This window comes from Dendrobates tinctorius, unplaced genomic scaffold, assembly GCF_039654945.1.
Source record: "Dendrobates tinctorius isolate UK_male_01 unplaced genomic scaffold, ASM3965494v1 ptg000230l, whole genome shotgun sequence".
Classification (NCBI taxonomy): Eukaryota; Metazoa; Chordata; class Amphibia; order Anura; family Dendrobatidae; genus Dendrobates; species Dendrobates tinctorius.
In genome coordinates this window covers 11,758,268-11,774,745 of record NW_027361897.1, presented here as the reverse complement: position 1 = coordinate 11,774,745, position 16,478 = coordinate 11,758,268, and the positions used below count along the sequence as shown (strand labels likewise).

The 16,478-nt window shown below is 44.3% G+C and overlaps 1 protein-coding gene across 1 annotated transcript in view; it reads left to right on the top strand.

The window, feature by feature from the left end:
• The window catches only part of LOC141059709 (scavenger receptor cysteine-rich domain-containing protein DMBT1-like), a 149,517-nt gene that overhangs the window by 69,047 nt on the left and 63,992 nt on the right, over positions 1 to 16,478 (top strand). The window contains exons 12-15 of the mRNA XM_073555826.1: positions 693 to 719; positions 2,252 to 2,281; positions 6,436 to 6,477; positions 8,854 to 8,916. Of these exons, the coding sequence (XP_073411927.1) occupies positions 693 to 719; positions 2,252 to 2,281; positions 6,436 to 6,477; positions 8,854 to 8,916 (162 nt within the window). The remainder of the gene's footprint in view (positions 1 to 692; positions 720 to 2,251; positions 2,282 to 6,435; positions 6,478 to 8,853; positions 8,917 to 16,478) is intronic.

The following is a 16,478-nucleotide window of genomic DNA, read 5'->3' as shown; positions in this document are numbered from 1 at the left end:
CAAGTGCTCGTGCTTGGGTATGCATCGAGTATCGAGGGAGCTCAAGTGGCATGTTCGAGTCTCCTCGGCCGCAAGTATTGCAGCTGTTGACAGCCACAAAACATGCGGGGAATGCCTGACATAGATATAGATCTATTCAGAAGAGGGCTTTAATAGAATATACCTAAGCACCGACCCTGTGGGGTGCCACAGAATAGTTAATGAGAGAGCTTTATTATCATGTTAGAATACTCACTCGTGAATTGCACTGACTGCGGTTGTGTTTTGCACCATTGATTTATAATATAGTTCTAGGGGCCTATAATACTAACACAAGCAGACCGTCTTCCGGCTCTTAGCACGATCATATCTAAAATGATATGGAGCTAGAAAATTGAAAGGGGTTGTCCAGAAAACAAGCTATCACCTATTCACAGTATAGATAACTTGCTGACTGTTAGGTATCCCACCACTGGACCAGCACCAATCGGAAAATCAAGGAATTTTTATCTCTGACGGGGAATTGATATCCTCGTTTTGAATTCCTGCTTGTGCTGCTTTCAATCCCTATGGGCCTGCCAGAAGTAAAGAACCCATCAGATCAGATATGTCTCTCTACCCATTATATATGGTTATATTTATAGGAGGACTCCATTTTTTCTAGGTATAAAGTAACAATGTGAGATGTAACAAATCTTATTCTTCTCTTACAGACCAAAATATCAATTCTGTAAAATCAGGTAATTAATTACTAATCACCATATAAAATCTGAAATAATGTTATATTATTTTACTATAAATGATTAATATTATTATTATTTTACAGTTTATAGTTGTATTGGGTACAGAGCACAAAATAATGTATTGACTTGTAAGTCTTTTTTGATGGGCTTAGGAAATGTCCTGTGGTAGATTGACTCACTCAGCTGCACAAGGAGGTAAATCTTCCACTGGTTTATTATATACAGTACATGTGGCATAAACCAGTGCGAAATGAAAATAAACATGACCCTTCAGGTAAAATAGGAAAACAAAACAAAATGGTATACAGTCTCTGCAGCTGCGGGGATCTGCCCGCTCAGGATATAAAAACCGGGGTCAGTACAGTTTAACACAAACACTTCTCTAGAGCTGCTGACTCCAGACAAATCGGAAATTGAGACTCAGAAGGCTGTCTCTTTACAACATATTTTCCTTGCTTTACAGGCTTGTGTCGTCCTGTTAAATTCTTTTCAAAATTGTCTGTATGTCATATATACATACGAGAACAATTTTACCCATAATAAGGTGCACTGTGCAGAGTCCCACTAACCATGCTCTCCGATATGTGTTTCTCATTTTCCTACTTGCGTCCTCAGGGAGCACACTAATTATTGCACCCCCTGAGGAAGCAAGTAGGAACATGCGAAACACGCATCAGGGAAAATGGTTAGACTCTGCATTGTCACCTATGATCTGGTTATGTCGTCTGCTTTATTTTTGGTTTTATAGTCATTTTTTAGCAACAAAAAATCCTTTTGACTTTTCTTGTTCAGTCTACAAACTGCTTTTTGTAGTCTGTTACCATTGTGGAAAAAGTTTGAATAATTTTAATTTGGACTATTGGCAAATTTGCTTATTTCTTATGTTATATACATTGGATCAATGATCGAAAATTTATTGCAAAAAATCTGTATCCTTTACTGTAACATTTCTGACAGTGAAGTTCATAGAAGAGAGGTGATCCCATAGAAAAATTAGAATGGGTGCCCATTATAATGCCATTTTTGTCATCCAAGGAGAATAGTGTTGGATGGCTTTTTTGATCTTTCTATTCCTTCACTATTGGGACATTTTTCTTTAAATCCATGGTATGTATACTTTCGCTTGCAGATACTGCAGATGGCAATTCTAAAATTAAAGGGGATTTTACCTAGAATTAGAATTAAATTGCACAAATTAGCAAAAGAACCATTACTTATTTGATAAATGCCTGCATTTCAGCACTATCACTCCACTCCGGTGCTCGCCTACCCAACAGTGTTATTCAATCCATGTGACTGCTGCAGCCAATCACTGGCCTCAACAGTCTCGTGCCACATTCACATAAATCCCTTTAACACTGAATTAAGTAATTCTTAGTTATGTAATAGTCTAATACAGGTTTGCGAGGTCAGCAAATGTAACTCTGCATTTTAAATATTACTTGCTACTGATTAGTCTCTCCTAGGCTAAAATTCAATAACTTCCTTTACTTTTCACTTATGCACTTAATCATTTGGTTCTTTTACAGGTCCACAGTACTTTAATTCTTCAACATCAGGTATAAACAACTGGTTGGCAGCAATACCTCCCAGCAAAAACTCTGGAAGTTTATTGAATATACTTGGTTTTATCAGTTGTACAGAAAGGAGTGGTTACTCATTAACATAAAGGCTTTACTTCTTAGCTAATTGGTCAGTTTTAATGCATAAACATATATGGGCGTCGACCTAAGGTGACTTAAGCATCAGATGATATACTGCTCTTTGTCTTACAATGTCAGCAATGTTCTGATATCGGCTGGCACATCTGGCCTAAATTTCCTCTTTCTATGTCTGGGACAAATATCACAAGACAATGCTATCATAAGATACCATCTGCTCCCCAGACTCTCTCATGGGGGGGCAGTAGGTCATTTCCACCAACTAGTTACAAGGTTCAAACTGTGAATATGTATCTGTGTGCAGTATATATGAGTATATAGCAGTATATAGCCTATATAAGAGTACATGAGTATATAGCCTATAGCAGGCAAGTAAGATCTATATGAAATACATATATATTTCCATAACAGCGCCAAAGAGTATATACCGTACAGTTGCTAAGGTGGGGCCTTGACATGGGATATTCACCACACACGGGGATATGAACACACATACAAAATGCGCCACACACTACCACGTGCTTCAACACATATGCCACCCTCAGCACACATTTCACCACACATACACCAACCTCGCCACATAAAAGTCGAAACACAAAAGTCGTCACTCAAAACTCGCCACGCTGTCCCAGAGCTGTTTAAAAGATGAAAAATGAGCTGTGATTGGTTGCTATTAGCAACAGTTTTCTTTGTAGACAGTTGTGGTAACTGAGGCCTATTATTCTTATCATTTCTATGGTGTTATCGTCATTCTGTAAAGCTAGAAATAACACAATTTATTACGTTGCAAACACAGAGCACCTTCTGACACAGACTGCAGGGGAGCCCAGTATCACACAGGATAGGATTAGATACATGGCTCAGCAGTCAGTATCACACAGGATAGGAGTAGATACACAGCTCAGCAGTCAGTATCACACAGGATAGGATTAGATACACGGCTGAGCAGTCAGTAACACACGATAGGATTAGATACATGGCTCAGCAGTCAGTATCACACAGGAGAGGATTAGACACATGGCTCAGCAGGCAGTATCACACAGGTTAGGATTAGATATGCAGCTCAGCACACAATATCACACAATAGTATTAGATACACGGCTCAACAGACAGTATCACACAGAATAGGATTAGATACATGGCTCAGCAGTCAGTATCACACAGGATAGGATTAGATGCAAGGTTTTTATGTGCAATATAATCATCATAATTTGTTATAACTAACCACAGTTGGTTACTATGTCCAGGCAACGCCGGGCTCTTCAGATAGTGTGTGTATATATATATATATATATATATATATACAGCTCCTCCAAAAATTAAAAGACCATTACACAGTTTTATAAAAATGAGCTTCTCTACATGTCTGACAGCTATTCCATTCCAGTGTCAGTTGAATTTGAACCAGAGTACACCTGATTCTATTTAATGTGCTTCTGATTAGCTGATCACCTGAACCAAATCTTATTTAACGAAGGAAAGCATAAAAAAACCCTGCTGGGGTGTTCACAATCCTCTTGCAATAGGACAAGCTGGATGGCAAAACAAGTGCTAGTAATATCCCAAAAGTAATAGGAATGAAAAAATAACTTTTAACCATGCCAAAGGAGTTGAAAAGAAAAGTCTTGAGTGAGGAAAAGAAGGGCTCAATTCTGGATTTACTAGCAGAGGGATACAGTGAGCATCGTGTTGACTCCATCCTTAAAATTTCTAAGACGACATTCCATTACAATAAGGTCAATCAGCAAACATTGGGGACAACAAAGCTACATACCAGCAGAGGGCGAAAATGCTCCACTGACCGGGATGACCGTCATCTTATTCGAATGTCACTCAGCAACCGCAGGATGACATCAAGTGACCTACAAAAGGAATGGCAAATGGCAGCTGGGGTGAAGTGCACGGCAAGAACAGTTTGTAACAGGCTCCTAGAGACAAGGCTCCAGTCATGTAAAGCTAAAAAAAGCCTTTCCTCAATGAGAAGCAAAGGAGAGCCAGGCTGAAGTTTGCCAAAGGCCATAAGGATTGGACCATAGAGGACTGGAGTAAGGTAATCTTCTCTGATGAGTCTAATTTTCAGCTTTGTCCAACACCTGGCCATCTAATGGTTAGATGGAGACCTGGAGAGGCGTACAAGACACAATGTCTTGCACCCACTGAAATTTGGTGGAGGATCGGTGATGATCTGGGGATGCTTCAGCAAGGCTGGAATTGGGCAGGTTAATCTTTGAGAAGGACGTATGAATCAAGTCGCATACAAGGCTATCCTGGAAAAACAGTTGATTCCTTCTGCTCAGGCAATGTTCCCCAACTCTGAGGACTGGTTTTTCCAGCAGGACAATGCGCCATGCCACACAGCTAGGTCAATGTGTGGATGAAGGACCACCTCATCAAATCCCTGTCATGGCCAGCCCAATCTCCAGACCTAAACCCCATTGAAAATCTATGAAATGTAATCAAGAGGAAGAAGATGGATAGTCACAAGCCATCAAACAAAGAAGAACTGCTTACATTTTTATGCCAGGAGTGGCATAAGGTCACACAAAAGCAGTGTGAAAGACTGGTGGAAAGCATGCCAAGACGCATGAAAGCTGTGATTAAAAATCATGGTTATTCCACAAAATTTTAATTTCTGAACTCTTCCTGAGTTAAAACATTAGTATTGTTGTTTCTAAATGAATATGAACTTGTTTTCTTAGCATTATTTGAGGTCTGCAAGCACTGCATTTTTCTGTTACTTTGACCATTTCACATTTTCTGAAAATAAATACAAAATTTAGTGCTTGGAACTACGAAGACATGTTGTCATTGTCAGTAGTTTACAGAATAAAAGATCAATTTACATTTTACTCAAAAATATACCTATAAAGAGAAAAATCAGACAAACTGAAAATTTTACAGTGGTGTCTTAATTTTTGCCAGAGCTGTATATCAATATCAATATCAATATAATACACTTCCCAGACTTTCACATTTCTATCAGTCATCCCATTTTATTATTTCTTTTTTACTTTTTGTCATAGTGATTTTTAATAATATTTTTATTTAGAAAATAGATTTTTTTGTTAGTTATTATTATGTTTCCATAATACTGTATTTGACAGTACACATAGGCAAGTATATTAGTTTGCATACTGCTGCGTATTAAAAGGTTATTCCCAACAATACAAGTTATCACTTATTTATAGGACATGTTATAATTTACTGATTTTAATTATGAAATCTGTCACGCTAATTAGCATGACAGATTTCATAACTACAAGTTATTTTCTGTTGTATCAGCATTGGAATCCAGACACAGATTCCATTATCTGCCTGTAACTTTTTAGCACTTCTAATTCTGTTCCCTATCTTTGAAAGGCGATGGTGTATTCTATAATTTTTTAGCATAATTTATTGATTGATGCTGGTTGGACTATTTGGATCCCAACTGATTTTAAGACCGGAGCTTTGAAAAGCCCCATCTGAATGAAGCTGTGGTCAGGCATGTGTGCCTTCTCTTAATAAAAAAGGGGTACTGTTTCTCCTTGCAGAGAGTGACATGTCAAACATGCTGAGATGAGGAGACTTTTAAGCCACAGTGTTCCCCTGGCGTTATGCTAATAGCGTTAACACAGTCCATCAATGCTATGCGTTGAAAGTACTGCTTTAATGCAATGTGAACCTAGCCTTAGAGTAAATGGAGCTGTGGTGCATTTAATTGAAATGGAGCACTCCATCATCCTGTTCTTGGAAAGGTGATAGCTTGTAATGTTGGGAATAATGATAAAAGTAACCAAGTAATCATTTCTGGGTTTGTCAGTCTATGAGATTGTCGTCACGGTTTGGAAACTTCCATTGCTCCCCTGAATTCATCATAAGACTGATACCAGTTTTTGAGAAATCCTAATGATTTATAGAGGGGTCTTTTGTATTCCGGTGTGGTGTCTGCCATTTTGAAGGGATTACATAATGAACGTGAACAAGGCATAAAGGATCAGTCAGATAGCATATTTCTCTATAATACTTGCAATAAGTTTTTAGTATTTATTGCTACTTTTATTTTTTTGTAGATACAAGTCCCTCAATGTCTACAGAAATGTCTACAGCCTCAGGTACATTAGCCTAAAAGTCTCAGCTATCTGAGTGTAAAGAGCATTTTCCCATTTCCGCGTAGCAAATAGTTACATGTTTAAGTCATATTAATTTATTGGAAAAACTGGATTACTGGCAAATTTGCAACCGGCATTATAGGTCACTCATGGTCATTGATTGTCACCAGGGGTTACCTGCCATTGGGCTTATACTGATTGGGGTGCTTTTACTGGCAAGGATAAAAGTCCTTAGGTATCACTGAGTGGTATTAAAAATACATTTTCACCTGCAACTGCAACTAGAGGAAGTTCAGTGAATATATCCCCTGAATAAGACGATTTGGTGAAACATGTAGAATACTGTGTACAGTTCTGGTCTCCGGTGTATTAGAAAGACATAGCTGAACTGGAGCGGGTGCAGAGAAGAGCGACCAAGGTTATTAGGAAACTAGGGGGTCTGCAATACCAAGACAGGTTATTACACTTGGGGTTATTTAGTTTGGAGAATCGAAGGCTTAGGGGTGATCTTATTACAATGTATAAATATATGCGGGGACAATACCAAGAGCTTTCTAATGATCTTTTTACTCTTAGACCTGTGACGGGGACAAGGGGGCATCCTCTACATCTGGAGGAAAGAAGGTTTAAGCATACTCACAGATGCAGATTCTATACTGTAAGAGCAGTGAGACTATGGAACTCTCTGCCATATGATGTTGTAATGAGTGATTCACTACTAAAATTTAAGAAGGGACTGGATGCCTTTCTTGAAAAGTATAATATTACAGGGTATATACACTAGTTTCCTTAGTGTTGCGTTGATCCAGGGAGCTAGTCTGATTGCCGTATGTGGAGTCGGGAAGGCATTTTTTTCCCCAATGTGAAGCTTACTGTTTGCCACATGGGTTTTTTTGCCTTCCTCTGGATCAACATGTTAGGGCAAGTTAGGATAGGATATGGGTTGAACTAGATGGACTTAAAGTCTCCCTTCAACCTTAATAACTATGTTACTATGTTACTATGTTACTATGTTAGAGGGGCTTAGTTAGATTTTTAATATGGACAGCAGACCCCCTATATATATATGTGGTGATATGGAGTGACATGTAGAGACCTGTTTTATGTTTTGCGGTAGAACTCAAGGAGACACACGATTAGTTGAGCGTTCCTCGGTTCACAATGTTCTTAATCTAGGCTCTAATGCCAATTAAATAAAAGTGAAGGATTAAATGACTAAGAAGTGGTGTTGGAAGAAGGTTTTTAGATAGCTGTAGTCAAAATTGGAGTTAATGGTGAATACAGATTTGAACAGCTTCCTATGAGTTTCATCCTATCTGTGTTAACTAATATACAGTACATCTAGTTATTATTTAGCCCCCTATGTATAATTAACAGAGCTAAAAATGGCAGCAGTATTTATCTGCCCAGGTCTCAGAACTAATTGCACACAGCAAAAAAGGCCAAAAATCCTGGGCTTAGCTGCACCCTGAAAAGTCACGTGCAAAAAAATACTGTATACAGAATAAGAGGTATGAGGTGAGCATTTTTGGCTTGGTAAAACTAGGGTGTCTGTTCTCATGGGGCGCACTTAGATAGTGTGTGACCAACGCCCTATAGAAGGCGATTTTGTGCTATCTAATACTAAGCAATCACCCCTCCATGAATTGGTAAGTTGCTAGTGGTGGTCTCATCAGTATTTTGCCCATCTGTTGCCGCCACCTTTACTATATGGGTTTGCTGCACCCTGAGAGTGCATTAGTTCTGAGACCTTGGACAGGTAAACACTGCTGCCCCTTTTTTGCTTTGTTAATTCTTGAAATTTTGGAGGATTTGTTATTCCTCTTTTTGTGGCTTTGCTTTTAATTTCCAAGTATGTAAAAGAAAACTGTAAATTGTCCTGTAAATGATTAATAGCAATGGACTGTGTACGGCTGACAAGTGAGAAAAAAATCGTCCCATTTTTCTGGATGAAACTGATTTTTTTTATATGTTCGTGTGCACCTACCCTTATTGGGCATCATTTTCGGTTTTCAAATTCTATCACAGAACAGAAAAAGTCATTTATAAAATAAAAAAGAGTAGAGATGCGGCACTCACCTGATAGCTGTGAAAACATAGTCCTATTCAACCATCGTTGGTTTTAGACATAGTTCATAGGACAAGCAGGTAAAGGAAGCATGCGGGGAAACGGCCGTTTTGCGTACTTGACGCTTCTACAGTACGGGCCCATTTGCTGAGCACCAAATACCCATCGCTAAATGCCTACCGCTAGTTATCTGCCGTACAGGATCCTTTACCATATGCGTATGGACTTGACACCTTAGTGCCACTCATTTGTTTTCTTGATTTATTCAGAAAATGTCATTGCCTTTCCCTAATACTCTACTTTATTTGTAGCTTCATCAGTGCCTACACCAGGACCCTTGTATGCTATCCAGGCTTCTACCTCTGCTCCTTCTCGTAAGTTGATCATTAATATATTATCTGCACATTCTGCAAGATGAGTCTATTGGAGCAAATCTGTACATGACATCACATTTTTCCATATCTTACCAAAAAACAAACTGTAAATCAAATATATAATCTTTATACTGTACTGTATGTATGGACCAAACATATCACAGGTATAGACACTAATTACCACCGGAGATGTGTTTAATTACAGTGAACATTCTACATTTCCTATTAAGATTTATATAATTTATTGTGGGGAGGATTGAAGATGGTTGTGAGTTTCGCTGTAATTTACACTTTTATAGAAATAGTGTCTATGAATTACCGTATATACTCGAGAATAAGCCAACCCGATTATAAGCCGACCCCCTAATTTTGCCACAAAAAAACTGGGAAAACTTATTGACTCGAGTATAAGCCTAGGGTGGGAAATGCTCCATAGATTATTCCCCATATGCTGTCCCCAGAAGAAGCTCCATAGATTATTCCCCCATATGGTGTCCCCAGAAGAAGCTCCATAGATTGTTCCCCCATATACTGCCCCCATAAGAAGCTCCATAGATTGTTCCCCATATGCTGCCCCCATAAGAAGCTCCATATTGTTCCCCATATGCTGCCCCCATAAGAAGCTCCATATTGATCCCCCATATACTGCCCCCATAAGCAGCTCCATAGATTATTCCCCCATATATTGCCCCATTAGAAGCTCCATATTGTTCCCCCATATACTGCCCCCATAAACAGCTCCATAGATTATTCCCCCATATACTGCCCCCATAAGAAGCTCCATAGATTGTTCCCCCACATACTGCCCCCATTAGAAGCTACTTAAGATTATTCCCCCATGTGCTGCCGCTGCTGCAGCATGTAAAAATAAAAAAATGACATACTCACATCTCCGTCGCTGGGTGTCAGATACTCACCTGTCCTGAGTCCATGGCTGCTCACCGCTATCTGCCACGTCATCAGTCAGTGACGTTCAGACTGCAGGGGGCACGGCGCGCACTAACCACGTCACCGCGCCCTCTGCTGTCTGAAGTCACTGACCGATGACAGACAGCAGCAAGCAGCAAGCAGCCATGGACGCAGGACAGGTGAGTATCGCTATACTTACCCGTCCTGAAGCTGTCGCTTGAGCCCCCAGCTTCTCCGCGCTCTCTCTTCCTGCGTTCAGCGGTCATGTGATACCGCTCATTAAAACTCATGAATGTGCGCATATTCATGAGTTTTAATGAGCGGTACCACGTGACCGCTGAAGGCAGGAACAGAGAGCGCGGAGAAGCTGGGGGCTCAAGAGACAGCGTCAGGATGGGTAAGTATGACCTGACACCCCCACCCCCTCTCCCCCTCCGACCCCCCGGTGTATATGACTCGAATATAAGCCGAGAGGGGGACTTTCAGCCCAAAAAAAGGGCTGAAAATCTCGGCTTATATTTGAGTATATACGGTATATTCTTTAAGAACTGCAAACTACATGACCGCGTATGGCCAATATGGGTTTTTCTTACCTGATAACCTGCCTTATGCCCCACCCGTACTGGTAGACAACGCCACTCTTTCTTTAAAATAACAACACTACACAATATAATTTTTGGATAATTTTGGCCACAGCTGCCAGTTTATTAACAAACAAAAACATAAACCTTATTTAACAATAAATATTAAATATGTCATATGTAATGACATGAGGGGAGGGTTCTTGGAGCCCATAAAAAGATCTGGCTTAAAATTTGGCAAAATGTCCAACGAGAACTTCAACCGCCACGTTACCCTCAGCCGTACACCACCAGCTTGAGGGCACCATAACTCCCGTTCCGGGAAGGCCAACCACCAAACAGCTCCCGGGGTAAAAACCCCGTCCAGAGCCCATAACCAAATGCTACAATTCCTTTTTACGCTGAATCAGCGTCAACTCCAAGAAACCCACCCCCCCCACCACACACGAACAGCCCTGACCACCTCAGGCTCGTGAGTGCCCCAACACTGCAACCGCTCTCTCAATTCCTTCTTGCATTGCAAGTGCCCACAAATTAATCCCTATCTCATTCAATTGAACCCCATCATCTCTCCAAAAATTACCCACCCCAGCTTCCAATTCGAAATGCCGCACACTGATACCCCCATTACTTGAAACAAAACTCGACACGGCCCTATTCAACTTCACCCTAGCCCTATTGATTCCCTTTACAGATCGGGCCGCCCTCCAGTTTAGCCTAGGAACGATATCCGACCATACAGTCACGACCCCGGGAAAAGACGTCCACAACCTAAGGAAGTCAAATCGAATATCCCTGATCAACTCCCTGACAGGTCTAACGCCCAAATCATTCCCTCCCAAATGCACCACCAAGATGTTGGGCGCTTTATCCAAACGGGCAAATTTGGAAAACTCAGGTAACGCCCTGCTCGATACCATCCCTCGAAAACCCAACCAGCGAACAACTACCAGGTCCCTGTTAAAACCCAGTTGCCTACCATCCGGCTTCACGTCCGCCCGAAGTGCCCCCCAATGGATGAACGAGTGTCCGAAAATCCAAGCCAAGTAGGGCTGCCGACTTGAAATACATAACCACAACAAAATCGTTAATTCCCCCGTCCAAGCCATGCCACTCCAATCAATGACGCACATATGTTCGGTAGCAGCCCAAACTCCAGCAGCCAATCCGCTTGATCGCGTCTGCCCCCATGCCAAGACTTCAGATGCTACCCCAATCCTAAAGGAATGCGACCCATGCATGTCTGGTGGGATGCCCAACTCTCCTAAACCCCTTTTTAGCAGCGCAATGAACTGAAAACGGGACAAGAATGCCCCGCCTTCATGGCACAGCAATGGGCCGACCTGGCCACAAACGCCAATACAACTCCATACACCTTTTTGGGCACATCAAAGCCCCTTCCATGCTCCCCAACACCACACGCTTACCTCTTCCGAGCTGATCAGTTTTTGAATACCGAATCCAAAATGCAATACCTCCCGCCCCCAGTTCCACATCCTCAGCAAGCAGGCCACCTGCCCTGCCCCTATTGAGCGACATTAGTTCACCTATATGCATAGCCCCAAAGAACGCTAAAGAAATAGCTAACTTGAACAATGCCGCCTCAAAATTAGAACAGCAAATCGTCTCTAGGACTCTCCCAGCCGTTCCAAGATACTAAAAGAGATCGGTCTACACCTGTCAAAAATCTGGTTACCTTTCCAAAAACCTTTTAGAGCCTGTTTTACCTGAAAATCCTTTGTCACATCAACCGAACCCTCCATCTTAAAGCCGAAAGCCAGACCAGCAATAAATTTGTTAACCTTTGAAATAGACCAGCCTATTTCCGCTGCCCTGCCGACCAAAAACAAAACCCCCGACATTTTATCCTCCACAGACCCCAAACCTCCCCAATGGGACACCCAACTCCGCCATATTTGCCATGATGCCTCGTACGACGCCCAAGTCTGGCTTGTAACTGACTCACGAATCAACCTTCCTGCTCTTCCATAACAATCCACCACAAGTGAGAAGGGTATTTCCGTTCCGGAGATCTCCGCTCCTGGTGCCAGCTCCCGAAACCGCTCCCACTGTAAACGAGACAAAGCATCCGCTATAGAATTTTGCACTCCCGGCACATGCACAGCCGAAATCCACGCATTCAATTCCATGCACCACAAAACAAGTTCTCTCACTAGCTTAATAACTGGGGGGGAAGACGCTGACAAAGTGTTGATCACTGACACCACACTCATATTCACTGCTGAGGCACGGCGGTGCCTGCATCCCCCACTGCGCCACCAATGTTTTTTTGCCATACCAACAGGATCTCTGCTCCTCTAGCACCTGGACTATTGGCTATATTGGATAATCCACATTTTTTTGAAATATTGCCTAGCAGTGATAAACTATCAACCGGTGACTACCAAAACTCTACTTCAAAAGGGCGACTATGTGATAAAGGCCGTTGTTAGGCCGAAACGTCAGCTGTCGCTTCATCACCGTCAATTAAATAATAAAAAGCTCTGCGGTTCTCGAACATTTCACCCCAAATCAATACTGCCACAACAATGGGGAACAACTCCAACAACGCCAGATTTTTTGTGAATCCTCTCTGACGCCAGCAATCCGGCCAGCTTCCAACGCTCTAACGCCCTCTACAAAAAGCCCCGTAACCAACACCACCTGCTGCGTCCGTATAAATTTTGCAGTCGAAATTATTCAATATCTCCTGTTGAATCAGAGATTTACCATTGTAATTCTCCAAAAACCGCTGCCACACCGCCAGATCTTCCCGGTGTTCACTATTCAAACGAATAAAGTGGTGTGCCGACCTTGCTCCCGCCGTCGTGCCCGACAACCTATGGCAGAAAATTCGGCCCATGGGCATGATCCTGCAGGCAAAATTCAACCTGCCTAAAAGCGACTGCAATTCTTTCAAATGTCACCTTTCGCAGTCTCCTGACTCGCTACACTTCCAGCCTCGGCAACGACAATTTGTCCTCTGGTAACCGACACTCCATTTTTTCTGAGTCAATCAGTATACCCAAAAAACTTAAGACCGTGCAAGGACCCTTGGTCTTATCTCTCGCCAACGGCATCCCAAAAAGCACTGACAGCCATTGCATCGCAGCCAACGTATTCTGACACAAAACTGAATCTGGTGGACCTATGAGCAAGAAATCGTCCAAATAATGAATCACAGACGGAATGCCGGCAACATCCCTAACCACCCATTCTAAAAAAGTACTGAACGTCTCAAACAGTGAACACGAAATTGCACAACCCATCGGCAAACATCTATCCAAATGGTAACCTCTGTTCCAAAAACATCCCAACAAGGGGATGCTATCCGGGTGTACCGGTAGTAGTCTGAAGGCCGACTCAATGTCGGTTTTTGCCAACAAGGCCCCCTTGCCGTACCTGCGAACCCATTGTACTGCCATGTCAAATGAGGTATATACTACCGAACACAACTCTTGATCAATGCCGTCATTGACCGACAACCCCTTTGGGTAAGATAGATGTTGAATCAACCTGAATTTATTTTGTTCCTTCTTAGGAACCACCCCCAATGGGGAAACAATCATCCCTTCTACTGGTACCAATGTAAATGGACTTGCCCTTTTACCCAATTCAACTTCTTTCATTATTTTGGCACTCACCACCTCTGAATGCAGGTCAGCCGACCTCAAATTCTTAACTGAAAAAGGGACCGTGTGGCTGGGAGAAGGGATTCTAAAACCATCTGCAAAATCATCCCGTATCACCCCAGCCTTTTCCTGATCAGGGTACCTATTTAGAAAGGGGGCCATCCTTTGAAGCCTCACCGGCGTCTCCCCCTTGACCGGCCGCCACTGCTGGCTTACCCCTTGCTTTCTTAAAACATTTGGATGCCTCATGCAAACTACCGTTGCAATGGGAGCAAACATGCTTGAACTTGCAGGTACTGCCATACTTGCATTGACCCTCGTTGAACTGCCAGCACGCTCCTGACTTCTCTTTTGCCCCTGACGCCCCCTGACTACCACTTCCGTGTCCTCCCTGCTGATTGCCACTCCCTCCGCTGCCAAGAAAGGACTGCCCATACCTAACTGGCGCCATCACCTTTAACCAAAGCCCGATGTCTTTTTGGTCCCACCGAATCTCCGGCCGCACCGCCTTCCTCTGCCTAAATTGCTCATCGTAGCGCAGCCATGCCTGACCTCCATACGTACGATGAGCCTCCCCAATCGCATTCAGATAACAAAACAAGCCAGAAAAATTGCCAGGAGACTTTTCCCCAATCACACTCGCCAATATTGCAAATGCTTGCAGCCAATTAACGAATGTCTGTGGAATCAGCCGCCACCTCCGCTTTTCTTCTTCTTCCTTCTTACTATCATCCTTCTTCCCCTTGTCCAAATTAAACTTTTCCAATGGAAGAAGGGAGAAAATCTCCTTGTACTCATCCTGCCAAATCTTCTCTTTCACTTCTTTCTTTAAATGCGCACCCAAAGGCCCCTCAAAACACACATGTACCTCCCCTTTTGCTCGGTCATCCAATTTCACTGAATCCGCTTTTTCTTTTTCCGTCTGAACCGACACGGATACACCTGCCACTGGTATTTGGTCCCCTCCAACCGGCCTCACTGCCTCGCTCACCATGTGCGTCCCTGACATGACCATGGGCGATCCACGCCCCCGCCGGTGACACCCCGGACACGGGTACTCCCGCCGCATGTGCTTGCTCCCCTCCAACCGGTCCCAATGCCTCACCCGCCATGGCTTGCCCAGGCCCCATCTCCAAGGTCCATGCTGCCGCTGGTGACACCCCGGACCCGCTCGCCACCCCACCTTCCATCCTCCTTAAAATTTGCGACATGCTAAGCAAAATATCACGCAGGCAAGGCGTCTCTGGTCCAATCGCTCCACCATCTCCCTTTCTACCGATCCAGACCCCCGACTCACTCCTGCTACATTAGTTACAGCCCCTATGGCCGACAGACAATACATAGACTCATGCTCACCAAGCTGCGCGGGTGCTGCGCCCCTGGCAGCCGGACATCCTGAATCCTGCTGCTCTCTGTCCTGCTGCTGCTCACTGGTGGAGTCGGAATCTTCTGCGCCGCTCAGCTGCCCCAGGCCCACGCCCCTGGCCTCCTTGTCACCAGGGGGGGACCGGAGCGCCCGCAGTGCACCGCACCACTGACCTCAACCTTGATCGCGAACGCGTCCACCCGCGAGACCCAGGCCGACTAGCCTGGTCCCACCCACGTCCCCTGCTAGGCAGCTTGTCCCTGCTGCCCGCCGCTCCCCCGGCCAGCTGATGAGTGCCAGGGCCCGGCAGCAGAGCGTCCCACTGGTGTTGCCTGCCCACTGGAGTCCTCTGCCTTGTGGTCTTCTTCGCTGGCCCCCCTCTACGGCCACTACCAGGGATGCCAGCTGCACCGCTGCTCCCGGCATCCGCGACGACATCTTGGCTGGCCGCCGTCGGCCTCCTCGCGGTCACTGCTGCAGGTTCGTCCCTCCGGGAAGCCTCCCCCCTCCCGGGCCTGCCAGCCGGCTGCTCGGATTCTCCTGCCGGAGGTGGTGCCGTGGGAGGGAGCCGTGCCGCTGCACCCAGCCTCCACAGGGTCCCCGGAGGGGCTCCGGAGCTTGCGCCTGCCGCGCGTGGCTACCTCCGGGGAAAGTCTCTCTGGGGGCCGCATTCTCCTCCTGCCCACATTCTCCCGGGTCCCGGCTTCACCCAACAAAGAAGACAGCTGCTCCTCCAGCCATCCTCCCCTTCTGGACCTCGCCACGTCTCGCAGCCTCCCGACCAGTGCCTCCACCGACTCCATCCAACCAGGTCAGTTATGTCTTCTCTTGGCGTCCTCCTGTGCAAGAGTGCGGTTTTCCCGCACTATTCCCCCAAGCATCCTCCGCCCCTCCCAATACTCCTGCCTTATCCTGCCTCCACCAATCCCCTCCAAGTCCACCCTGTCTTCAAAAAACCCTGACCTGCCCAGCGCAGTCATGGGGGCCTCCATCTAGCTGTGCTTATTTCCAGCCCCCGTCTGGAATAAGGGTAATGAACAGGGCAGACCTGGAACATCACAATATGGATTCACA